The 27628-nt window shown below is 41.9% G+C and overlaps 1 protein-coding gene across 2 annotated transcripts; it reads right to left on the bottom strand.

The window, feature by feature from the left end:
- Positions 1-931: 931 nt before the first annotated feature.
- Positions 932-27609, bottom strand: LOC136477332 (putative germin-like protein 2-2). Of its 2 annotated transcripts, XM_066475457.1 has the most exons (3): positions 27212-27609; positions 1761-1791; positions 932-1645 (listed from the first exon to the last, which is right to left on the bottom strand). In XM_066475457.1, exons 2-3 carry the CDS (start codon positions 1768-1770, stop codon positions 1110-1112), a joined length of 546 nt encoding a protein of 181 aa, XP_066331554.1. In that variant the 5' UTR covers positions 1771-1791; positions 27212-27609; the 3' UTR covers positions 932-1109. The 2 variants fall into 2 exon arrangements, with proteins under 2 accessions (XP_066331554.1, XP_066331553.1); XM_066475456.1 differs by lacking the exon at positions 27212-27609 and having other exon boundaries at positions 1761-2583.
- Positions 27610-27628: the final 19 nt, after the last annotated feature.

Below are 27628 nucleotides of genomic sequence, written 5' to 3'. Positions count from 1 at the left end.
GCCAAGCATCGCCCCCTGGAGTTCGCCGTGGGGGACTGGGTGTGGCTGCGCTTACTACACCGACCTACCCAGTCCTTGGAGCCAACCAGCCGCGGCAAGCTCGGTCCTAAGTACGCCGGGCCGTACAAGATCATTGAATGCGTCGGCACGGTGGCCTATCGTCTTCACCTGCCAGAGGGAGCTCGCATTCACGATGTTTTTCATGTAGGGGTGCTCAAGCCTCTGCGCGGGCCTCCGCCGTCGTCGGTGCCTGCGCTGCCTCCTCTCCGCCATGGTCGCCCTCTACTTCGTCCCAGCTGCGTGCTGCGCGCCAGCCTGCGACGCGGCGTGTGGCATGTGCTGGTGCAGTGGGCTGACATGCCCTCGTCCGATGCAACCTGGGAGCCGGTCGACGAGTTCCGCGCTGCGCACCCCTCCTTTCAGCTCGAGGACGAGCTGTTCTCCGAGGGGGGAAGAGATGTTATGATAGGCCGAACATATCAACGGAAGCGACGCCACAGTGGCTAGGACTGAGCGAGATCACCGTGCGAAGGACGCGGCCACGGCGTGTGATGGACGTGGTCACCAGCGGCTGAGAAGGAAGCCTAGGCTAAAATAAGTTATAGTTTGTTAGCATGTGAGTGATTTCAGGAGATTGGTTATTGCCTTGTAAACATTCGGTCTATATGGCCTAACTTGCGATTAAGGATTGGTTAGCCTGGGATTGAGATTCATTCTCCCCTGGGCCCCCGGGCATCACTGTTCACTGTCATCGTTTTGTCGACCTCACCCAAACCCTCGACTACAGCACGGTGCCGTCGCGCCGCCGCCCTGCCAAGCCACGGCACGCCTTCTCCCCTCCATACTTCCTCCGCAGTAAGGTGCGCCGTACCAGAACCACTCTTCAATATATAGGATAAGGTAGCACACACTTCATATATAGGATAGTATATACTCAAACAAGATTAGGTTTTCACATAGGAAATAATGGCAGATATTTCTTTTCATAAGAGTACAGAATCGTCTCCAACCAACTTTAATTTTAAAGAATAGATGAACACAACTAAAGAATCAAGGAATCCTCAAATGTGTACATAATTAACAAACTAACATGTATGTTTGCATGTTCTCTAGAACTGAGCTTGGATACGGTCAACAGTATGCTTGTCGACTTGAAAAGCCTTCGCAAGGACGTCATCGGAGATGGATGGCTTGGACCCAAATACAGCGTTGGCCACAGTGATCACCCCAGGGTTTTGGCTACTCAATGCTGCAAGGGCCACGGCACTCTTTGTTCCATAATTGAATTGGAAATGGATCAATCCCTCCGGGAACGCGAACACATCCCCTTTCTTAAGAACCTTTGTGAACAGCTTGTTGTCCGGGTTTGATGTGACAAAGCCGACGTACAGGGAGCCCTCAAGCACAGTCAATATCTCAGTTGCCCGTGGATGTGTGTGAGGAGGGTTAAGACCAAAGGGTGCATAATCGATGCGGGCAAGAGAGATCCCCAAGGTGTTGAGCCCAGCAATCTGAGCCACGTTCACCGGTGTCACGGCAGAGCCTTGCTTGTTGGTTGTGTTGCCGGCCATGTGAAGGCCCCGGAAGAAGAAATCTTCAGCAACAACATCCTTTGCGCCCTTGCATGGGAACCCATTCACACGCACTGGAACAATAATAAGTTAGAAAAATGTATATACATGGCGGTCTACATGATGATTAGCTAACTAGACAGAACTGATGACCTATGTAAATGTAAACATAGTTATGTATGTATATACCTGTAGACATCTTATCGACAACACAGAAGTCTTGGAGAAGGCTTGGATCAGAGGCAATGGCATGAAAGCATGACAAAGACAAGAGGGCTGCAGCTAGGAGGAAAGCATGAGTCGCCATATCTGGGTTCTGCTCTTGTTAACAGGAATGAAAGCGAATGATTTGAGGCTCTGAGATGTGAGTAATGTTGGTTGATGAGGTATCCAAGGATTATTGCTTTGGTGCTAGCTTGTGATAACAAAGCGTGAGGGGAGTTTGATATTTATAGGGAGATAGCCAAGGCCGGATAACCTCTGTGTTCATCCAGGGGAGGTTAGGCAAGAAAAAGTCTTCCTGGAATGCGTCATCCCGTGTTTCATTTGGGTTGCAGGTGCCGGCGGAACAGGTCGCTTTACGCGTCAACTATGACTTAGGAATGTTGTGGCTATGTTTGACTATTTAATCCTTGTGTTTCAATCAGCCATTTGTCGATTGAATGATTTTCCTCGGAAGAGTTACTGGTGAAATCAAAATGTTACATATTTGTAGTTCTGCCGGCGTGTGATATAATACAGCAAAGCATGCAGTAACCATTGAATATAAAATTAAACTTTGTTCATATGATTGAGAATTTGTTTCTGGTGTCACGGAGGGTTTATATGGGGGAAATGCTAATTTAGTAATCTGTTAGGCCACCGCACGCATAATTTACATTTAATTATAGCGCAAAAAACAGTAATTTTATTCGTGTGCTATTATAGTTAAACTTTGGATATTTTTTATATAAAGAAATGAACGATTTTATTAATTCAAGATCATTACGAGTTGATACAATAACTCAGACACTACATCAGATTTGCACATTACTGCCGGTCTCATTACTGCCGAATTTGTGAGAACCGGCAGTGATGTACCTTCACTACCGGTTATGAGCTTGAAAATAAAAAAATGATTGGTGCTGGGGAAAAACCGGCAGTGAAGGACCACATCACTGCCGGTTTTTTGGCTTGAACCAGCAGTGTTTTGGCGGGCACTCATCATTGCTGGTTTAAGCCAAGAGCCTACAGTGATTGTGCACTATTACTGTCGATTCTAGCCAAGATGCGACAGTCCTACAACATAAAAGGCTGCAGCCGTCCTCTTCTTCCTCCTCTCTTCCATCCCAAGAACAGAGGCGCGCGTTTGGATCCTTCCCTCCATTGTTGCGGCTGCTCTTCACCATGAAGCTAGTGCTTGGATTTTGAAGAATGACTTGATCTTTTTGCTTTAAGGTTAGTAATAAACATCCACTCCTTTGATTTTGTTGCTTAATTAGCTTCGTTTTGATGGCTACATTACTTGATTCTCATTCTAGTTCTTTCTCCATTTTAGAGAGCACTTTTCCAATTGGACATTTGTGCAAGGCTCAAATTATGGTAAATCTATCATCCAAAATGTTGGTGTCTATGAACATATTTAAATTCCTAGCTAATTATTTCATGGTGGTCAAGATCATCATTGTTAGTATGGGATGCTATAATTAGTTCTTAGAAGTAGAGTAGAATAGTTGTTCTTCAATATTGTGCAATAATTATTTTTTACTACGATTTTCAATTTATAGGGCCGGGGCTACCAATTTTAATTTTTCAATAATTAGTGTACAATAATGTTTTCCAAAATGGTACTTTCGAGCTACAATTGTTATTCATGAAGCTCGATTTCTTATTAATTCTTTGTAATTACTATCTCAGTATTTTTTTGTGCAGAGATGGATTGAGAGTGGATGCATCTGTCCCGAACGGACAAGCGGTACATGCATGGCGTCAGCCAGTTTATCACCGATGTCAAAACCCATGCTGGGAATGGAAACCCTGTCTTCTGCCCATGCAAAGATTGCAAGAATCATAAGAACTTTCGTCAAATTGAGTCTATACGATCGTACTTGATTACCAGGGGGTTCATACCAAACTATACGATATGGACTATGCATGACGAGGTTGGTGTGAATGTTCTGTAGGGAAACGATGATGATGTGGACATGCCTGACGTAGCCATCCACGATGCTAATGAGGAATCCGGTGTCAACACGAAACCTATGGCCATAGTTAATAATGTGTTTAGGGACACGCTAGCTGACGACACCGAGGATAACGATGGCATTTCTCAGCTGCTACGTAATGTAGAGACCGGATGTCTTAGTGAAAGACAGCTGAGAAAGCTAGATAAAATAAGACAAGATGGCAAAACACCATTATATAGGAATTGTCCAATGAGCAAACTAGAAGCCGACATCATGCTATTAGAGTTTAAATCGACAAACAGATTGAGCGATAAAGGCTTCGATCAGTTGTTAGGTATAATAAAGAAAATGCTCCTAGAAAAAATGAGTTGCCAGAAAAGACATACTTGGCCAAGCAAATGATCTGCCCCATCGGCCTCGAGGTTGAAAAAATCCACGCGTGTTCCAATGATTGCATATTGTATCGTGGAGAAAAATACAAAGACTTGGACAAGTGCCCCAAGTGTGAAGCTCCACGGTACAAGGAAGGACCGTCAGATGAGGGTACCAAGACCAGAGGAGGTCCCGTAAAGATCGTTTGGTATTTCCCTATAGCTTCTCGGGTGCATAGGTTGTTTGCATGTGCAAAGTCAACCAAGCTGTTGAGCTGGCATAGCGAAGAGAGTAAGAAAGATACAATAATGAAGCACCCCGCCGATGGGCATGACTGGAGGACTGTCAATACTATGTTCTATAAGGACATCGGTGGAGAGGTAAGGCACCTTTGGTTTGCTTTGAGCACAGATGGGATGAATCTTTTTGACCAGGTTAGAAGCAATCATAGCACCTAGCTAGTGACGCTCTGTATATACAACCTTCCACCTTGAGTCTATATGAAGCGGTCGTTCATCTAGATGCCACTACTGATCCAAGGGCCAAGACAACCTGGGAATGACATCGATGTGTTTCTGGAACCAGTGATCGATGAACTAGTGGAGATGTTTGAAAAGGGTGTGCCGGATGTTTAGGACGAGTACAAAAAGGAACATATCACGATCAAGAGAGTACTTATCGTTACAATCACCGACCTGCCAGGTCGAGGTTCGTTGTCCGAATAGAAGACAAAAGGCTATACTGGATGTGTCGAGTGTTTGGACGACACCGATGCGGTAAATCTGCCAAATAACTCAAAGATAGTTTATATGGGACACCGTAGGTTCCTACCTAAGGATCACCCTTACCGCATGAACAGAAAAGATTTCAACGTACTATTGAGAAACGCTTAGCTCCAAAATATTGAGACGGGCCTGTGATACTTCGAGAACTCAACAAACTGAAGGTTGTCCTTCGGAAGGGGGACAATGCAATAGCAACGCCTGATGGGACCGTTTGGAAGAAAAAATCGGTTTTCTAGAAACTACCTTACTGGCCATTTCTGAGTGTACGCCACTATCTTGATCCCATGCACATCACTAAAAACATGTGTGCTAACACTCTTAACACCTTGATGGACATCGGGAGGACATTGAAGGATTCACTAGCCACGCGCCTGGACATGCAACACTTGGGAATCAGGAAGGAGCTGCATCCCGTGGAGCTAGAGAATGGCCAGTTCGAACTTCCGGTTGCGTCATGGACATTGAAGAAGGAAGAAAAGCATACACTTATTTCTTTCTTCAATGAACTCAAAGTCCCGACGTGCTACTGTGCAAACCCGAAGAGGCTAGTGAACATGAGAGAACTCAAGTTCAACTATGGCCCTATGAAGGCCCATGACTGTCATGTCATTATGACTCAGCTGCTCCTTGTTGCCTTGCGTGGTATCCTCCCCCCAAAGGTTCACGCCCCAATCATAAAGCTTTGTTCGTTCTTCAACGCGATCTCAAAAAAGGTCATTGATGTGCCCACGCTAGAGCAGCTGTAGCGGGACATAGCCGAAACTCTCGTTAGGCTTGAGATGCATTTCCTGCCGACTTACTTTGATATCTCATTGTATCTGCTCATTCATCTTGTTGACCAAATTAGAGCCCTTGGCCTAATGTACCTGCACCAGATGTTTCCTTTCGAAAGATTGATGAAAGTTTTCAGGAGGTATATTAGGAATAAATTCAGGCCAGAAGGGGGCATGGTTGAAGGATGGTCAATGGAGGAGGCCATTGAGTTCTGCACATATTATCTGGACATCAAAAGGCCCGGAGTTCTAGAATCTCATTACGAGGGAAGACTACGTGGCAAAGGAACGATCGGGGAGAAATCTGTTATAGTAGACGACCCTATTTCTTTCAGACAGGCATAGTTCGCTGTTTTCCAGCAAGCCGAGGGTGTGATGTCATACATTGACGAGCATAGGCAATCGCTGCGAACTCTATATCCGAGCAGGTCATAGGCTTGGCTGGATAAAAAACATAAGGAGGAATTTGTCAGCTGGTTGCGACGTCGCTTACTTGAAATAAAGTTGGGTAATCAACTGAATGCCTTAGCCAAGGGACCTTCGAGTACATATCTTAAGTACCAAGGGTATGAGATCAATGGATTCACATTTTACACAAAAAAGCAAGATGGAAAGAGCACATACCAAAATTGTGGTGTTCATTTTGATGCTCACGACGAAAATGGCAACGTGTAGGCGACATACTATGGTTTCATAGAGGAGATATGAGAGCTAGCCTACGGTCCGTTTAAGGTAGAACTTTTTTGCTGCCAGTGGGTCCGGCTCGAGGAAATCAGCACTAACAGCGAAGGGTTCACTACCGTTAATCTCACTAAGACCGCATACAGAGATGACCCCTTCATCCTTGGAAGAGATGTTATGCAAGTCTTCTATGCAAGGGACAACAAGACAAAAGAAAGGCTAAAAGTAGTCCTAGAAGGGAAAATGAAGATTGTCGGTGTTGATGGAGTGACAGACGAAGAAGACTACAGGGGCTATCAGAAAATGCCTCCATTCGGGACGAACGTACCCCTACCTATCCTTCAAGAGGGTGACAAACCTACTTACATACGAATTGATCACAATGAGGCCCTCATTGTTGATGCACCTAAAGATAGTTAGATTATTGTTAACTATGTAATCATTATACAGACGTTGTATTAGTAATTCACACTGAATAATTAATTTATATTTTGTGCGCATCTCCATAATTTAATTATTGACTATGTGATCAAATATTAAGATGATGTTCACAAACACTATTATTTGATAATTATAGACCATTAATTAATTATCATAGAATTAAATAATCAAGACATAAATTTTTGTTTTATTTTAGAATATAAACTAATTGTATTATTTCTATTAATAAATAAATAAAGAAAAGCAAACTAAGCGAACTCCCTATCCTAGCTCAGCGGTTAAGGCCGCGCACTCTGTACTCTGAGACCTACGCTCGAATCCTAGGCGGGCCAAACTTTTTTGATTTTGTATTTATTATTTAGTAGTGCATTACGACAGGATAAAAGAAAAAGAACAACTAATTCTAACGTAATCCCTATTCTAGCATAGTGGTTAAGGCTCCAAACTAAGAACCCCGAGACCTGGGATCGAATCCTAGGCTCGGAATTTTTTTATATTTTTTATAAAAAGGCTATGAGAATGTGATTTTTTAAATATTTTTTTACTAAAAGACTATAATGGCGGTAGGGCCCTTCACTGCCGGTTTTGGTTTTAAAACCGACAGTGATAGCACTGCGATGGCAGGCTCCAAACCGATAGTCATTTTTAATATTTTTTACTAAAAGGCTACGATGGCGGCAGGCACTTCACTGTCGGTTTTGGTTTTAAAACCGGCAGTGATAGCTTCTATCACAGTCAGTTGCTCAAACCGACACAGAAGGCACAATTCACTATCGGTTTTTAAACTAAAACCGACAGTGATGTGTTGCTGATCCTCACATGCCAACAGTACTCCCATGGCCACAACAGTTGGAACACTGCTTCCACCTACCCCGATAACTTTAGTTCAAAAATAAAAATGTAACACGACTGCTAGTCCCTATAAAATGGCCCTCGGCCGGGAGCTAGCCTCTCCATGCATGTTGGTTTTAGCCAGGTCTTATCAGCCATGATACAATATCTTTCTCTCACGACAAACCACAGATATCGTTATTGTTAACACTGGATTTTGGTCGATTCTGGAAGATGACAGGTAGACCCGCATGCGGGAAGAAGGGTGTTCGGCAAACAAAACAAGCGGTCGGCTAAATGATTGTGCGGTCGGTTACCCTAGAAGGCGGTAACTCCATTTGGGAAAAACAGAAGATGGCAGGCAAGACCGATCGGAAAGATGAAAGTTGTAATAATAAAGGAATCTAGAAGTTTAGGGTAAGGAATCGTAAGTTTCCAAGTTTGTTTAAAGGTTCCTTTGTAAATCGTAGTCCTCTAGGACTCATGTTTTGTTTAGGGTATAAATATTGACCCTCGACCATTGTAATAGGGGTTCACAACCAAATCAATACAACCGGCCCCGTGCCAACTTTCGAGTCCTTTTGTCATGTCGTCGAGTTCTTCGAGAGGAGTCATCGATCCGTCGACCTCCGTAAGTTCCGACAACCTTGTTATCATGTTTAGTATCATGCGGTGGATTTAGACGTGATGCAAGTAGTCTTGTTTGTTTTCAATGGTCGTGCGGCGGATCTTTGCTTGACAATCAAGAAGTCTTTGCTTATGCTTTGTTTATGAGTAGATACCGTGCGGCAGGCGTTTGCTTAATATGCTTAGTGAAAGCGAGATAGTTATCGGCTCTATATTAGATATGGCAAATCTAAATAGATTCATTAAGTTATCCAGTGTTGCATGTTTTGAATCTTTTATATATTTGTAACACACTTCTGCCCAATCTAGATTGATATTGTTCGGCTCTTTCTCTCTCTCTTATGGTTTTATTCGTGCTTCAACGACCATTGCTTTTTCATACTACTTTTGCAGATAGATAACACACTCATAATGGCTGAATTATTTTAATCTAGATTGTCACATGTTGTGGGTTCATGCATGTTAATCATGTTTAAGCTTTTAACAAAACCAGGTGTCGTGCGGCAGATGCAGGTTTTGGATTAGTTTTAATCATTTTTTTTATTTGCACGTTCCTTCTTCATGGACCCCAATTCGGCTGGACTACCGAGCTTGGTTATGCATTAACTCATAATTAATTTTCACTTGTTCAAACATGTCTTCCCATGCACATGCATTCGGCAACTAGGTCTTTACGTGCATTCATCTTACGGTTAGCTGAATGGTTTATGAACTTGTTGGCAGACAGCTCTCTATAGCTGTATGTCGTTGTAAGTGGCTTCAGGGCCGTATATGTGGAACTGTCTGGTATTACCCGACATGTTCTGGTTTGATATTTAATTGTTTTATCCCTTGTTAGTTTTCAGGTCAAACTGACTGGCACGCTTCCGGATCATGAAACACCCAGGAACCCGTTTGAAGCCACGCTTTCCGGCTTGCTGTGTGTGAGGCACAGTGCGTCACATTTTGTGTCAACACACTTTTTGGCACGCCCGGTGGGACAATCTGTTAGTTCAAGATGGCATCTGAGATCAACAATGATCATGTTCTGGATGTAAGCATGGCAGAATTGCCAGATAATTACAAGGATTTAGTGCTTCAAGTATGTGAGCAATACCAACGGAAGTGTTTGATGTCTTTTTCCAAAAACAAGAGCAATAAAGTGTTTCAAAAGCAGTCAATGCCAAGGGTTCTTCTTCCGCATCAAACTGATTACACTGAAGAGGAGGATGCTCAGAAGATGGCAGCCCTAGTCTATAAAGCCATGGGAGAAACCATGACAAACCATCACACAGCTTTTCTGAATACCTTTCGGGCAATCATGATTAGTACTTTTGGTCCAATGGTTGATAAATACTTCGAAGAAAATGTTGGACCACTCAGTGGGCCGACGCTTTTCAATGTTCCAAAGCATCAAGAGAAGCCTGTTGGAAAAGAAGTAGCGTCGCCTTCAAATATAGGTGGATTGACTCACACTGAAAAGCAATCACATCCCACCTATGGCCAGGTGACATTTGGTACCACAGGAGAAGTGCCACCTTCAGCTTATAGAGTTTCTCCAGCATCAAACAGATTGCAGAAGAATATGTATAGAGATGGGTATCAAGAATTTACTGATTACAGTGCTATCAATGCTGTGCCAAATCCAGGGTATAGAAGTGTTTCAGGGTTGCCTTCTGGAGTGCAAGTACAAGGAAATCAGGATCCAGGCATTGATGTTTTGATGCACAGGATGGCTGATATGATGCAAAATCAGTTTGGTTTGAAGCCAAAGAATCAATCCTATTCATACAAGTCTCCTTATCCAGAATGGTACAACAGAGTAGCGTTACCTCCAAGGGTGAAGCCTCCAACAGATTTAACCAAGTTTTCTGGTCAAGATGATACTAGTACCATAGAGCACGTCAGTCGGTACTTAATGCAGCTTGAAGAAGCTGCTTCAGATGAAGCTTGGAGGATTCGATATTTTCCTTTGTCTCTTACAGGACCAGCTTTCACATGGTTCACGTCTCTACCAGCTCATTCCATTGGTACATGGGCAGAACTAGAACAGAAGTTTCATTCATATTTCTATACAGGTACTAATGAGAAGAAGTTGGTTGATCTCATGAGTCTGAGGATGAGAACAAATGAGACACCATTGGAATATCTTCGCAGATTTAGGGAGACCAAGAATATGTGTTATTCTTTAAATTTACCAGATGATCAACTACCTGGAATAGCTATAGCAGGAATGTTGCCGAATATCAGGGAGAAGTTGTTCGGTTTAGAGTTTGATGATCTTGGCCAACTTGCACAGCGTTTAGCAGCTATGAGTAATCAAGCCCAAGGATTCAGGAGAGATAATCGCTTTCAGAAGAACAATGCCACTAATGAGGTGTATCAAGGTTTTCTGGATGAAGCGACTGAGTATATTGATGAAGATGAGATAGCTGCAGCTGAGTTAAATTGGGCAAAGGAACCCACTCAAGTTAGTCAACGCTGGTTGAAACAACAAAAGGGAACCTATGATTTTGATGTTACTAAGGCAGACAGACTTTTTGCATTGTTGATAAAGGAAGGACGCATCAAGTTGCCAGAAGGACATCCTATGCTGCGTCCTGAAGGGGTGAAAGATAAAAAGTATTGTGGCTTCCATAACACTAATTCTCACTCTATCAATGATTGTCGAGTGTTCAGAATACGAATCCAGAAAGCTATCCAAGAGGGACATTTGAGGTTTGATGGCAAGATGAAAATCGATGATCAGCCTTTTCCACAAAATATGATTTCTTTCTCTGTGAATATGGTCTCTGCCAATGATCTCAAAGGTAAAGGCAAGGTGAAGGTGTTGACTTCTGATAGAGCAAAGGAGAGTGGTGCTGTTGACCCGGATCGGCAAGTCACCAGTAGAGAGCTGCAGCAACGAGTTCGGTTTCAGAATAGCCAAACCGAGAAAGGTCAAACTTCTAAACCTAGAGTTACATCACGTATTTTGCTAAACAAGTGGCAGAGAGAACAAGAAAAGGAATACTGTAAGAAGCAATGGTTTATGGAAGAGTGTCGGAGGTATGAGGAAGAGGTATACCGAAGGGAGCAAGAAGAATACATGACAGAACAGGAGCAGTCTCATTGGGGTTGTTCGTTCTTTAGACATTGTTGGAATGAAGGCTTGAGGTTGCCTGCAAGAAATAATTGTCCGAAATGTAGTGCTCAGTACTCCGAATATAGGCAATCTCGAGTCAACCGCCGTACCGTCTATGAAAGACTTGGAACGAAGGTTCCTGAAGATGATCGGCGCCTAAAAATAGATGATTTTAAGAATCAGCAAAGGAAAAGATTTGCAGGTCAGGGTTGGATACATGATAGGGTGCATGATGAAGAAGCTGATTCCTATAGATACGTATGGCAAAAAGAACAGTGGTGTCCTCCAGGCCTGAAGAAAAGTCAGAAAAGAAGAGTTCAACGGTTGAGGAATAGGGAGTTGGAACAGGAAGTTACTGAGACAAAGCAAATATGGCGTCCTAAGAAGAAGCCTGATGGATGTGGTCATTCGGCTGATGCTTTCATGGCTTTTTTCCTCCCATCAGAGTTTATAGCTCCCGAAAGCCAAGATGTCCAAGAAGAGGTGTACTCTGATTTTGATGAAAGTGAATGTCAGTATTTGATGGCTCAGCTTGTATTAACGCAGCAGGCTGTTTTTGACAAACCAATCAAGAATCGTCATTTGAGACCACTCTATTTAAAAGGATATGTCAATGGCAAGCCTTTGACCAAGATGTTTGTTGATGGAGGGGCTGCTATCAATATCATGCCTTATACTACCTTCAGAAAGCTTGGGATGACTAATGAAGAATTGTTGAAAACTGACATGGTGCTTAGGGACTTTGCTGGCAATCCTTCTGATACCCGAGGTGCTATCCATGTCGAGCTGACTATTGGATCAAAAACTCTGATTACTACCTTTTTTGTCATTGATGGCAAGGGGGCATATAGTCTACTCTTGGGCAGAGATTGGATCCATGCTAATTGCTGCATTCCTTCAACCATGCATCAAATTCTCATTCAATGGATTAGAGATGATGTTGAAATTATACATGCTGATGATTCGGTAAGTGTTGCTGCCACAGAGTCTACCTACTGGGAATATGAAGGCGTTGATTGTTTCTCCAGAAAAGTGTGGAAAGAAGGTCCTGTAAATGTGTTCAGCGAAGGCCAACAGCCGATCCAAGCAGTCGGCTCTCATAGTAATTTTTAATGGGAAATCCTGTCAATGGCAACAAAGGAAAGTTAGGACGTGGTTTTATGTCGGCTGATAAATTGGAAGAAATTGATGTTGGTGATGATTCTAAGCCAAGGCCGATGTATATTAGTGCGAAGTTAGACCCAGAATATAAATCAAAGTTGATAAATCTGTTGAAGGAGTTTAAAGATTGTTTTGCTTGGGATTACACAGAAATGCCTAGATTGGATCGTTCCATTGTTGAGCATCGATTACCCATTAAACCTGGATTTCGTCCTTACAAACAACCTCCACGGAAGATATACAAAGAGGAGGTATTGGCCGATGTAAAGAAGGAAGTTGAAAGATTAATAGAAGCAAACTTCATTCGGCCATGCAAGTATGCAGAGTGGATTTCAAATATAGTACCGGTATACAAGAAAAATGGAAAAATGAGAGTTTGTATAGATTTCAGAAATCTTAATAAGGCAACTCCCATGGATGGTTACCCAATGCCAGTTGCCAATTTACTAGTAGATGCATCGGCAGGATATGAAGTCATTAGTTTTATGGATGGTAATGCTGGCTATAATCAAATTTTTATGGCAATAGAAGATATTTCAAAAACAGCTTTCAGATGTCCTGGTCATATTGGTTTGTTTGAATGGATAGTCATGACGTTTGGGTTAAAGAATGCAGGTGCGACTTATCAAAGAGCTATGAATTATATTTTTCATGAGCTGATCGGCAAGATTGTAGAAATCTACATCGATGATGTAGTAGTCAAGTCTAGAAATCATAAAAGACATTTAGCCGATTTAAGAAAAACTCTGGAGTGCACAAGAAAGCATGGCTTGAAGATGAATCCAAACAAATGTGCCTTTGGAGTTTTGGCTGGTGAGTTTTTGGGATTTTTAGTTCATAAAGGGGGAATTGAAGTTGGGAAAAAGAGCATGGAAGCAATAGACAAAGTTGTGCCGCCAACTAATCTCACAGAATTACAATCATTGTTAGGCAAAATCAACTTTGTAAGAAGATTCATATCCAATCTATCAGAGAGAGTTTTGCCCTTTTTTCCTTTATTAAGGCTCAAGAAAGATCAAAAATTTGTATGGGGTGACATACAACAAAAGGCTTTTGATGAGATCAAGCAATATATGAAGGCACCACCTGTGCTAGTACCTCCACAACTTGACAAGCCTTTTAAGTTGTATGTGGTGGCCGATAGCCTAACGATAGGGTCGGCCCTTATGCAAGAATTTGAAGGAAAAAAAAGAGTCATAGCTTATCTTAGCCGAAAGCTGCTAGACCCGGAAACAAGGTATTCGGCTACAGAAAAACTTTGCTTGTGTGTGTATTATTCATGTATCAAATCTCGGCACTATTTGTTGAATGCCGAATGCGTGGTAGTTTCTGGTTTTGAGGTAATCAAACATATGCTATCGATGCCAATTTTGAATGGAAGAATTGGTAAATGGATTTTAGCATTGTCAGAATTTAATTTAAGATACGAATCGGCAAAGGCGGTAAAGGGTCAAATTATTGCTGATTTTATTACCCAACATCGGGATCTTTCTGTTGAGGCGATAAGCATTGTGCCTTGGGCCTTGTTCTTCGATGGATCATCTTGTAACAAAGGTGGTGGTGCTGGTATTCTCTTGATTTCCCCACAAGGAAAGACATTTGAGTATGCGGTTCCTATTGACTTTCATGTTACTAATAATCAGGCAGAGTATGAAGCGTTGCTTAGAGGGCTTCAGCTTCTTATAGAAGTAAAGGCCGTTGCTATTGAAATCTTTGGGGATTCTGAGTTGGTGATTAATCAACTGAATGGTCAGTATGAATGCAAGAACAATGTATTAAGAGAATATTATGAGGAGTGTAGAGAACTTTTGAAGAATTTTCTGGTAGTGACCTTGCATCATATCCCTAGAGAGTACAATGAAGAAGCAAATAAGTTAGCTCAAGCTGCTTCTAGATATCGAGAGAGTCGAGAAGTTTTTGCTATGGAAGAAGATGTTTTAAATACTGATCAAGTAGATGGTGATTGGAGATACGAAGTTACCAATTATCTGAAAGATCCATCTCAAAAGGTTTCCCGAAAACTCAGGTACAAAGCTCTCAAATTTGTGTTTCTTGATGATCAGTTATATTACAAGTCCATCGATGGAGTATTGCTCAAATGTTTAAGTCAAGAAGAGGCCAAGAAAGTGATGTATGAGGTTCACGAAGGATTGTGTGGTGCACATCAGTCAGCTTATCGGATGAAGTGGATAATTAGGAGAACTGGTTATTTTTGGCCAACTATGTTGGAAGATTGTTTTGAATATTACAAAGGGTGTCACAATTGTCAAAAATTCGGCAATATTCAAAAAGTTCCAGCGTCTGCTATGAATCCTATAATCAAGCCTTGGCCGTTCAGAGGATGGGGTATAGATTTAATTGGTCAGATCAATCCTCCTTCTAGTAAGGGACACAAATTTGTACTCTTGGCCACGGATTATTTCACCAAGTGGGTTGAAGCTATCCCTTTGAAGAAGGTAACGTCAGAAAATATGATCAGTTTTGTTAAGGAACATATAGTTCACAGATTCGGGATTCCTCAGACTATAACAACTGATCAAGGAACTCAGTTTACTTCTTCAGAATTCTGTGACTTTGCCAAAAGTATGGGGATTAAGTTGTATAATTCTTCTCCTTATTATGCACAAGCTAATGGTCAGGCAGAAGCATCAAATAAGATTATGATTAAAATCATCCAGAAGAAGATTGATGAAAAACCAAGGAAATGGCACTTGGTTCTTAATGAAGCGTTGTGGGCTTACCGAATGGCTTGTCATGGATCCACTCAAACATCTCCCTATGAACTGGTTTATGGACATCATGCTGTGTTACCATAGGAATTACGGTCAGGATCAAGGCGAGTTGTGTTACAGAAAGAATTGGTGGAAGAGGATTATAAGAATCTAATGATGGATGAATTGGAAGATCTACATTTGATTCGTCTCAAAGCATTAGAAAATATTGAAAAAAATAAAATACGCGTTGCCAAGTATTATAACAAAAGGGTTAGGCTGAAGCAATTCACAGAAGGAAACTTGGTTTGGAAAACTATATTGCCAGTTGGAACAAAGGATAGAGCGTTCGACAAATGGTCTCCAAATTGGGAAGGTCCTTTCCGAATAGTAGAATGTGTACCTGGCAATGCATACATATTGAAAACTTTATTTGGAGAGGAGTTTACCAGAGCTATCAATGGAAGATTTCTTAAGAGGTATTACCCCAGTGTTGAGGTTGGTTTATGAATGTAGATCAGAAAAGCTGATGAAAGGAAAATCGTCTTTAGCCTAAAAATAAATAAGACTGAGAATAGCCGATATTGTTCATATCGCCTTTAGCACAAAATAGCCGATGCAGTTTGCATCGCCTCTAGCACAAGAATGTTTATGCAAGGTTTGATAAAGGAGTTGAAAATCTCCATGGATTCTTGACCTGAACAACCAATTTCATAGCTAAACTTGCAGGGCAAAGTCAAATTTTCGTTTTCTCTGTAAGGAAACCAGAGCACAATGCCGAATCCTTTGAAAAATAGCTTGAAGAAATGACCGATGTCTATGTCAATGCTTATAGATGATGCTGCTTCCCCATAAGTCTGACAAGCCTTAACCTTTGCTGTACTGCCTTCAGCATAGTTAACTGAAGGAAAACTTAGATTGAAGAGGCTCACAGAGGTTATTTGATGCATATATAGCTGAAGCCACATTTGAATTAGCCACCAGGGACCATTCACACAAGAAATTTCTCCACCTTGGCGCATCTGAAGAGTAATCTGATGCATCATATGATAAACAGACCCTAAAAGATATTTGCCTAGTGGGATCTGAGTGCCTGCAGCTAAGTCTTCAGCCATTACCATGTGATTCAGAGTTGGTTCATTGGATTTTCCACAGAAGATGAATCTGCATAGCCACATATTCATGAAGGCTTTCAACTCTTTGTCAGAAACGGTGCCAGATGCATTCATATAGTTCTGAATATGTTTGACCCATCCACATCCGGAGCTGACGGCTCTTTGATTACTTTTGCTTTTGTACTTATAGGGATATACTAGCAATGACACGTTCAAACCAGTCATCATGAACACGTCGGCTAGAGTGATGGTCATCATACCATGACCAAAGATAAAGGCATTGATAGTGTCAGACCAAAAATGGGAAGCTGCTATCAAAAGGGAATCATTCCTGGGTGTTTCTGCTAAGGATAATTCCAGACAATGACTGATGTCTTGACTTTCCCAGTGGCTACTGCTTTTCTCCAGCATTCTCCTGTACCAATTACGCCATCCGGTGATTGGGGGAAATGGCCAATTCTTAAACGTGTTTGGCCATCGGTTTGACGAGGTAATCCCAGACTTGAAAGGAATTCTTTGGGTTTCCTTCTCAATAATTTCAGAAGGGTCAGGATTTCCCATTGGGCCGAGGAAATAGGAGTCGGGGTTGGCAGCATAGGGGATCAAAATCTGGCTCGTGTATTCCTTTAGAAGGTGATTGAAATCAAAGAGGAATAAATCAAAAGAGGAGCGGGAGGATCAGATGAAAGTTGCCGAATATAAGTAAAGTTTACCTCTGGGATTTCATCCTGGGTTGCCATTGAAGATTCGAAGTAGGTCCGAGGTTGCGCTGAAAGCTTGAATTTTTGGGCAGCGGCTGCGGTACTGAACGGTGATGACCTAGGAGGACGAAAGAGCTTGTGGTCAATTTCAGAATAAAACCACTTTTATCTCGAAATTGAGGGGGCATGTGTTAACACTGGATTTTGGTCGATTCTGGAAGATGACAGGTAGACCCGCATGCGGAAAGAAGGGTGTTCGGCAAACAAAACAAGCGATCGGCTAAATGATTGTGCGGTCGGTTATCCCAGAAGGCGGTAACTCCATTCGGGAAAAACAGAAGATGGCAGGCAAGACCGATCGGAAAGATGAAAGTTGTAATAATAAAGGAATCTAGAAGTTTAGGGTAAGGAATCGTAAGTTTCCAAGTTTGTTTAAAGGTTCCTTTGTAAATCGTAGTCCTCTAGGACTCATGTTTTGTTTAGGGTATAAATATTGACCCTCGACCATTGTAATAGGGGTTCACAACCAAATCAATACAACCGGCCCCGTGCCAACTTTCGAGTCCTTTTGTCGTGTCATCGAGTTCTTCGAGAGGAGTCATCGATCCGTCGACCTCCGTAAGTTCCGACAACCTTGTTATCATGTTTAGTATCATGCGGTGGATTTAGACGTGATGCAAGTAGTCTTGTTTGTTTTCAATGGTCGTGCGGCGGATCTTTGCTTGACAATCAAGAAGTCTTTGCTTATGCTTTGTTTATGAGTAGATACCGTGCGGCAGGCGTTTGCTTAATATGCTTAGTGAAAGCGAGATAGTTATCGGCTCTATATTAGATATGGCAAATCTAAATAGATTCATTAAGTTATCCAGTGTTGCATGTTTTGAATCTTTTATATATTTGTAACACACTTCTGCCCAATCTAGATTGATATTGTTCGGCTCTTTCTCTCTCTCTTATGGTTTTATTCGTGCTTCAACGACCATTGCTTTTTCATACTACTTTTGCAGATAGATAACACGCTCATAATGGCTGAATTATTTTAATCTAGATTGTCACATGTTGTGGGTTCATGCATGTTAATCATGTTTAAGCTTTAACAAAACCAGGTGTCGTGCGGCAGATGCAGGTTTTGGATTAGTTTTAATCGTTTTTTTTATTTGCACGTTCCTTCTTCATGGACCCCAATTCGGCTGGACTGCCGAGCTTGGTTATGCATTAACTCATAATTAATTTTCACTTGTTCAAACATGTCTTCCCATGCACATGCATTCGGCAACTAGGTCTTTACGTGCATTCATCTTACGGTTAGCTGAATGGTTTATGAACTTGTTGGCAGACAGCTCTCTATAGCTGTATGTCGTTGTAAGTGGCTTCAGGGCCGTATATGTGGAACTGTCTGGTATTACCCGACATATTCCGGTTTGATATTTAATTGTTTTATCCCTTGTTAGTTTTCAGGTCAAACTGACTGGCACGCTTCCGGATCACGAAACACCCGGGAACCCGTTTGAAGCCACGCTTTCCGGCTTGCTGTGTGTGAGGCACAGTGCGTCACATTTTGTGTCAACAGTTATGCATCGTAGTCCACCAAAATGGTGCACACATGAGGTCATCTTCACTGTCGGTTCTATTTAAAAATTGGTAGTGATGTCCATGCCCCCCTATATAAAACAAACTGCCTGCCACATACATCGATCCCACCCACCCACGAACTCTCTTAGGCTTATTTCTCACGTTTCACTCTCACTTCTCAAGACATCTACTCTCTCTCTACGTGATTTGATCATGGCTCCTGCATTTTCAATGGTATTGATATGTTGTCTTCTCCAATATTCTATCTATATCTATTTTATCTATATTTATATTCATGTTTCTTTGCATTCTACATTTATATATATTCTTATTCCTTGCATTCGATCTATATTTAATTATGTTGCCATATTTTACTTGGAAGAATTTTTTTGTGCATATATTTTATGTTCATATTTTTTGCATTTTATCGATCAGGTGGTATGAACAACGAACCTCCCCAACCACAAGAACCAGGTTTCCACCCTAGCGATGAGCCATTCGCTCCTAATGTGGCCATTTCACGGTTCCCTGTTCCAGCTATTGTACGAGTCCAACATCTTTTATTTTTTTATGCTAACAAATAAGTATAATTAGTTTAATATCATTGTTGCATGCATATATGTCGCAGACTATATCCCCAATAGATTGGCTGCGAACAACACTTAGCTGGTTCTTTATCCCGGACATCGTCGAGAACACGACATCTAATACAAGTGGTCGGCTATGGATGTGTGAACTCAGTTTTTTCATCCCTGTGAGGGGTTCAAATCATCGAAACCATATCCACGGGACGGGAATACAGAGCCCGGACATGATAAGCGCCTAATTAAGTGCCGTGCGCATCTGTTTAGAGGCACTTCGACGTATTTGCTATGATGTGCCTGATTTCTCGCACTTCAAGGCACTTGCTTTGAATGCTGGTGATATCTCCGTTCCGCAAGCAAGCGAATGGTTTGCGAGCTACAACCATGCGGATGTGGTAAAATGGTCACTTATACTTGAGTCGTGGTTATTTGTTGTTTATTATTGTAGTAACATTCTCTATTTTTTTCTTTTTCTCCACATGCAGATTGCGCTACAGGACCTTACCTATGTTGCATGTGGCTTGTGGGCCGTTCTAGACCAAGCTATGGAGCAATTCGGGTACGATTAGGACTTTTGTAATGGAAACCTCAACCAGCTCACTATAGAAAGACGTTAGTACTGCATAAGGATTACTAACAGTGACAGTGGTCGTTTAGTATGTTACATCTATGGCCGACCATTCTTAGGGTATTGTGAGGCATGAGAGAGTGCTCTCATATGGGCATTGGACTTCATCGATACAAGTGGATACATAATCCGTGACATCAATTACCATATATGGCTATAGAGGCATGTTAGTGTGCGTGGCCCGATCGACCCCGACAGTGATTCCGATAGTAATTAATGTTTATTGAGCTAGGTTTTCAAGGTCGTAGTTTAATTAGGTTCTAATTTTAAAATGTACGGCTTTATGTGTTTAATTATTGTCATGCATGTAATCCGTGTAATATTTGTTGGGCAACTAGAAATATACATTCCGGTGTCGTATTGATCTCAAAATTATTCTCAGGCTTGCATGTGCCACGTGTGAAGAAAACACCAAGTTTGGGATTTTCCAAAGACGGTTTGCTACTTTGTGAGGTTTAATTGAATTTCTACGCGACGACACCTATTAATATTAGGTTGAACTGAGTCTACCCATGAAAAAATCCAGAATGATGCCAAACCTTTACACAGGCTCTAATGCGTCCTAGGGATAAGAATTTTATGGAGATGGATAAAAAAATCTATTGGGTCCAAGATGAAATTTACCCTCTTTTGTCTCATTTGACATAGAAAAAAATATAATAAATAAAAAAATGATCAGAAAAACCTCAGATCCTGTGTGGAGCCTTAATTTGGGTGTACATGCTTGCCAAAAAAATTTCAAGCCATTTCGACATAGGCGGCGTATACATGCTTCACAGAGGTACATTTGTCTTTTCATCGAACTATAACTACACATAGGTTATCAAGGTTTCTGTGGTTTATAGACATTTCAGTATCATATTGGTCTTAAAATTATTCTCAGGCTTGCACGTGCCACGTGTGAAGGAAACAACCAGTTTGGGATTTTTTGGAGATGGTTTGCTACTTTCTGAGGTTTAATTAAATTTCCGCGCGACGATACCTATTAATTATAGGTTGAACTGAGTCTACCTACGAAAAGATCCGAAATGGTGCCAAACTTTTACACAGGCTCTAAAGTGCCCTAGGGATAAGAATTTTATGGAGGTGGATGAAAAAAATCTATTGGGTCCAAGATAAAATTCACCCTCTTTTGTCTCATTCAGCACACAGAAAAATATAATAAATAAAAAAATAATTAGAAAAACCTAAGATCCTGTGTGGGATCTTAATTTGGGTGTACAAGCTTGCCAAAAAAATTTCAAGCCATTTCGACATAGGAATACATATGCTTCTATTTATTCAGTATATAAAAGAATTTTTTTAATATATATAAACATCACTGTCGGTTTCAAAAAACCAGCAGTGATGAGAAGAAACTGACAATGATGCTGGTTATCACTGTCGGTTTATTTTGAAAATCGACAGTGATGCTAGTATAGGATGTGTGCCAAGGTTTATTTATTTTTTATTTTTGACCTTTAGAACGCTTCATAAATTATAAAATTAAACCAAAAAAATTGTGTCGCTCGAGATTCGAACACGAGTATCGGGGGCTAAGTTGCGGGGTCTTAACCGTTGAGCCAGTAGGAGGTATTCGAAAGAATAGGAAAAGATAATGTACTTATGTTGTAAACGCTACACGACAATCACTGCTGGTTTAAAGAATGACCCGGCAGTGATATTTCTACATCACTGTCGGTTTATACTTACAACTGACAGTGATGTACCCCATCACTATCGGTTTATAATTAGAACCGACAGTGATGAGGTCTGGTATAAAAGCCCGGCGTAGGTTGAAATTTTCCAAATTTCAACCCCGCGCCAACCGTTCCTAGCCCCACGCTCCTCTTCATCGATGCCGACGCCCATGCACCGCCCCACGCCGGAGCACCCGTCCATCGCCCCCCGCGCCGCCGTTCCCAGCCCCGCGCTCCTCTTCTTTGATGCCGATGCCCATGCACCGCCCCACGCCGGAGCACTCCCCACGCCGTCCACCACCCCATGCCGAAGCACCGCCGAGGCCTTTAGGAGCATGAGGACAACTGCTTTCTCACCCCCATGGTGAGTGCATGGCTCACTGCCCGCTAGGTGTTTGATGAAATGCCCCATAGTTATTGTCTTCCCAATAGCAGCCAATTCCTATTCGATTGAGTTACATATTGTTACTCCTTGGTTTAGCTATCCTTGTATGTACATGTTACATAAATCAATTAGTTTTTCCCTGAAGAGATTATGCTACCTACTAATTTATTGAGGACCTAGTAATCATGGCCCTAAACTATTTAAGAACCATTGGTGTTATTTGCATGTTGTCGCAACAAGTTATTCCCTCGAGTCACAGCTAAGTGACCTTTTGCGATGTGTGCAGTCTAAGTATTTAAACATTGATCATCAACGCCTCTTGACATAGTTGATTGAATGTGTGACAATGATATGAGCATATCTATCTCGAATAGTAGTTGCATAATGTTATGATATCTCTGTACTTTGTAATTATTGCAAGCAATGGAAACTAGCAGTCAAAGGTATATGTTAATGACTGTGGACGTCTTATTTGTGATGGTAGTGAGTGTTCTGTTTGTGTAAGAGTTAGATAAGAATTTCTGCTCTTGCTTAAGCAATGATGGATTCTTGTCAAATATGTACAGGTATAATCACTATAGGTAGAGTGTCAATTGATTTTGATGGAATGTATAGCATGCTTAAAAAAGGCATCTATAGATGTTTGTTCCAGAAAAAAGTTAAAAATAACTTTTAAAATTGTCTCGGTAGCAGCAGCAAGTATGATTACTAAACCACATTGATCTCTGAATAATAAACAGTCCAATTATTGAGGTAAATTTTTATCATGTCAAGGATAAAGAATATTAAATAGATTTAATTTGGCCATATAACTTGAATAATAACTCTTGTTCAGTGAGTTACCATTACCACTTACCACATGCCTAATTTACTCAAATGTATAGACGACCATGGCATGGTATGTAGTGCATATTGGTCACATGTCTGAGATTTATCGAACCTGGGAAGATTGCTATGCTCAAGTCAATCACTACCCTAGTAATTTGCACAAAAAATACAATACAGAAGCTAAAGCTTTGAGGGCCTACTATAGTCATCCGGCCTACCTTGTAAACCATGGGCAACCGGCCTACTATGGTCCAATAAATGCAAACCATGGCCATCCACTGGCAGTAGAGATCGAAGAGAAGCCACCCGCCGGAGATGTGAAGATTAGAAGAATTGCTCCTTGGTCTTGGAAAGATGTCATGCTTTTATTTATGGCTATGGTCATCACTTTTCTTATTTGGAAGTTGATGTAGGCATAGTTTCATATAACAGTAGGTGGACTTTGTTGTATGTGGTCAATCAAACAATGAATTTGTTCTAGGTGAACATATGCTATTATTTGACTTTGTTGTATGTGGACTTATTATTAGACTTTGCATTAAATATTATATATATATATATGAACATATGCTATTAGTAGTTGTCTGTGGCCAAAACTAACCACGATTGTGTCACAGCCATGACTCATCGTCGCCTGTTATCCTATCGCCGAAGAACAGATTGGCAACAAGAAGTGGCTGATATCACTGGGATAGGAGAGCCGCATGATCCGACAAACGGTGATGGTGTCAATCAGGTCGGTGAGAACGAGCAGCCATGGACCCCGTCCAACCTGCTCGATCTGGGTCAAAATGACCAAGATAGCCAGGTAACTTTGGTATCATGTGACTATGTAGCCACACACGCTAATCAATTGAGAGGGTCATAGTTTACTTGGTGTCTCTAGCAGGAGCCTCCGTCAGCCAAGGAGCCAGAGGGTTCGGGTAGCAGGAAGGCCAGATCCAAGCGAGGCGTGTCAAAGATTCCTGTTGGTAGGAATGCACGCTGGCACATTACTGAGTTCGATGAATTCAGGGATCCACTCTCACTGCCTATAGCTACGCCAAAAAGATGCCAGAATTTGAAGCAGAACTTCAAAAGATGGATCGCCTTGCTGAGGAAGGCATTTAGGTTGAGACCACCGATTGGGAGCCCAGATCGGTATTTGTACTGTATAGGGAGAAATGTACGGCACGCCGAGGACGGAAGCTTTAGCTCCTCAAATCAACCCATGAGCAAACTCATCTAGAGGATCTCCCAGGTAACTAAGTAGGTGAGGCAAGGGACTTGTACTTCTAATATGGAGAAAGACGTGCTCACCCAAGCACTCAGAAACAAGGAGCACCCTGGTCGCACTAGAGGAATCGGTGTTGATCCTTGGAAACTAGCATTTCCCTAAGAATCTAACACTTACCGAAACCGCTCGAGGAGTAGAGCAGAACAGGAGGCAGAGTATTTGAGGAGACTAAAAGAGATGGAAGACAGAATGAAAGCATGGATTGAGGCGACCGTTGAAGCATGAGTCGAGCAAATTTTGCTGTCCATGGGGATAGTAGCACCATAAAACCCTACTCCTACTGCCTTTAGCCTATAGTTTAGGGGTCACAGCAGCTGCAGATCGACCCCGCTCGACGAAGAAGAGGCGAATGTGCCTCATCTGGTAGACGACATCACTGAACTCGTCAATGTCAGGTTGTACATCCGTCAGGAATAGACAAAGGACAAGGTGGCGCTCGGCCAGGCCTGGCCTACGGGAGATGAGACAATTAATGGCCGCCCAATTCCACTAGGGTATACTCGCGTCACCATTGACAGAATACTTGATAAGAAGTATAACAAGATACCCATTGAGTACCCATAGCGGAAGACAGGCCGAAACTTGGTCAAAACAAGGGCTCTCAAGTGGCCTAGCGCAAGTGCTTCATTAAGCTTGACCATCAATTGTCCTCTGATGATGAGGACGACTACGAGTCTTCGCCCACCCACGATGATCACTCACCATCTCCCAACAGAGATCACTACCCTCCTCATCCGGAGCCATCACCCCTGAGAAGATAGAGGTCTTCTTCTATTCCTCCTCGTCCAACTCCATCTTCATCAGCCCTGAGAAAAGAGACTCCTCCTCCATCTTCATCAGCGCTGGGAAAACAGAATTCTCATTGTCATCCTCCTCCTCCACCTCAGCCCAAATCAAGATCAAGGACATCCTCGCAGTTGTAGAAAAGATCCTTGGATTCGGTCGCTAATGCTCCCAAAGTGGACCAACAAAAAAGAAAAAGGTCGTTTAGTGGCAGCGTTACCACCTTGATGAAAGAAAAATTTACAGCACACATCTCGAAGGAAGATTGTGTTAGTTTCTTCAATCTCTGTGCCTCACTGCCTTCGTATTTGTTGAAGTCCGAATTCGAAAGGCAAACACAGAATAAATATGCTACAACAAGAGACGAAGAAATACACAATAAAGATTTAAGGAACATACAGAAGTACGTCGAAGACAACCCAGAATTAACCATGGAAGAGGCCGCGAACATCTATTATGATGTACAAGGGACGAGAACACCGACAATGAAGTATGAAAGGGGCAATCTTTTGGTTCCCGATGATGAGTATAAAAATTTGACAACATATATGTGCCAGTTGCATGAATATTACATGGCTCAAGCAACAGAGACGGACGACTTTGGTTTTGAGGTTATTATCCAATCGCCACATGTTTTTCATTATCCTGAAGAAGAGAAGTTCGATGTCGAGTGGGAGTGCTTGTTCCAGCTATACTAGAAACGCTCTCTCGGTGTTCAAATGTTGACGCTGTGGACTATGTAAGTACCCTACACACATGATTTTACAATTAACTACTCTCCCGAGATAAATTGTTAACTTTTGAGCACTTCCTATGATTTTATGTAGGTGTATAGCAAAATTTTGTATTCTAAAAAGTAAATAGGATTACATAGGCTTCTTGGACCCCTTGCGAGTCAATGAGAAGACATGTCTACGCCTCTATGAATGTGACGTGGAAGACCTGAAACATATATTGATTGTTGTTTTTGACGAATTCACGATGAAGAAGAAAACCCACATGCTTCTAGCCTACAACTGCGAGTATGTGTTCTCAGCTTTTAATTTTATTTTTCTTTTTTGTTAAGATTATTCGATAATTAGGATTATGTGATTGTAGCAACCATTTCGTCTTCATTTGTGTCAATCTTGCCAAAAATCTGATCGAGGTGTGGGACTCGAAGAAAAAACTATTTCATCATCTGGATGCACTGGTGGCAGTGCTGAATTAGTAAGCGATCCTAATAACATATTATTTTCTAATCACACATACCGCTTTCTAATGTTTCTCCCTTTAATGTTGCTCAGTGTCCGAAGAAGTCAAATCGGTGGGACACCGGTCCCATTCAAGGTTGTCGAAATGGAGGAGAAATATCTGTCACAGCCGGTGGAAAACAATGAATGCGGGTTTTATGTAATGTGGGCAACGCTTCGCTACATCGGCGGGAAATCGGAAGAAACCGATAAGTTGGTGTGTATAATCCTCATTTCATTTATGTCTGTTAATAATTCAATAAAATGATTTACCGTTCCTCTTTGGACATCATCTTTTTTGAACGACAACACAAGAAATATAACCACAAAAAGCTGTGAGACATGGAGATCGTCGCACTGCAATCGGAGCTCGCAAAATTCATCTTAACCGAGGTATTAGAAAAAGATGGAGTATTTTCCATTGCACAATTCGTGAGGTACAAGGACCAGTATGGCCCAGAGCGGCTTGCCAAATTATTGTAAGAAGTCCGAGAATATTTCTTTTTTATTTTGAGGGATCAAGATCTGGATAAGAACATTTGAACTGTAACCGTAACATTTGTAATGTTTAATATTGGTGGACATGTCATCTACGTAGCGTATATAAAGTGAAACCCGATTTCACGAAAAAAATATAAATTAAAATCAATTATAAAACAATAAAATGCGAATGGACCATCACTGACGGTTAGCAACGAACCGACAGTGTTGTCTTGCAAAACACTGTCGGTTATCTACAAACCGACAGTGTTGTCTTGCAAAACACTGTCGGTTTGAGCCATAAACCGACAGTGTTGTCTTGCTCAACACTGCCGGTTTGAGCCCTTAACCGACAGTGTTGGCTAGCTCAACACTGTCGCCTTGAGCCATGAACCGACAGTGTTGGCTAGCTCAACACTGCCGGCTTCATTCATGAACCGACACTCTTGAAGCAACCTTCACTGTCGATTAGGACTACAAACTGGTAGCGTTGTTCAACTACACACTATTGGGTGGAGCCAGAAACCGACACCGTTTCCTGTAGATCAGTGTCGGTTTTTAAGAACCGACAGTGATGTCAACACCCCATTACTGCCGGTATGCCACTGTCGGTTCAAAATCTGGCAGTGAAGGGGGTTTTTGAACCGACAGTGATGTCCAGATCTGGAGTAGTGAGAATCTACTTCTAGACTCTGCGAGGAAAGAAAGAATGAATGAATGAACGAACCTGACACCCTTCTGAGTTCTAATCATAAGGCTACATCGACGCCCTCGTCTTGGAGAAAAATACCCGGTTTAAATTTGAGCACCTGCACCAATTGATCTCAAATATCAGGATGTCTAAACTTTGGATATCAGCAAGTTATCTCTCCCGTTCAGCAAAGGCCGTAGTTTATTAATTAGTTTGTTCAATCAGGTTGATATCTCCCAGAGAGAGAGAAGGATAATTAAGCACGCTTTGGACTTGTTCCGGCCTTCTGGGAATTAAGTTAGTGAAGACCGCTTCAACGATTTTCCATGTCCAGAAACAGAGCCGTCGGACAGGAAGGCCACGGATATAGCATCAGCAGCAAGCGCACTAAACAGTGAAGCTTCCTAACACCTGATTGTTTGCCGGCCAAATGTTTCTGCAAAGCCCATACCC

Source organism: Miscanthus floridulus, chromosome 8 (assembly GCF_019320115.1).
Source record: "Miscanthus floridulus cultivar M001 chromosome 8, ASM1932011v1, whole genome shotgun sequence".
NCBI classification, from domain to species: domain Eukaryota; kingdom Viridiplantae; phylum Streptophyta; class Magnoliopsida; order Poales; family Poaceae; genus Miscanthus; species Miscanthus floridulus.
This window is presented reverse-complemented; position numbering and strand designations above follow the sequence as displayed.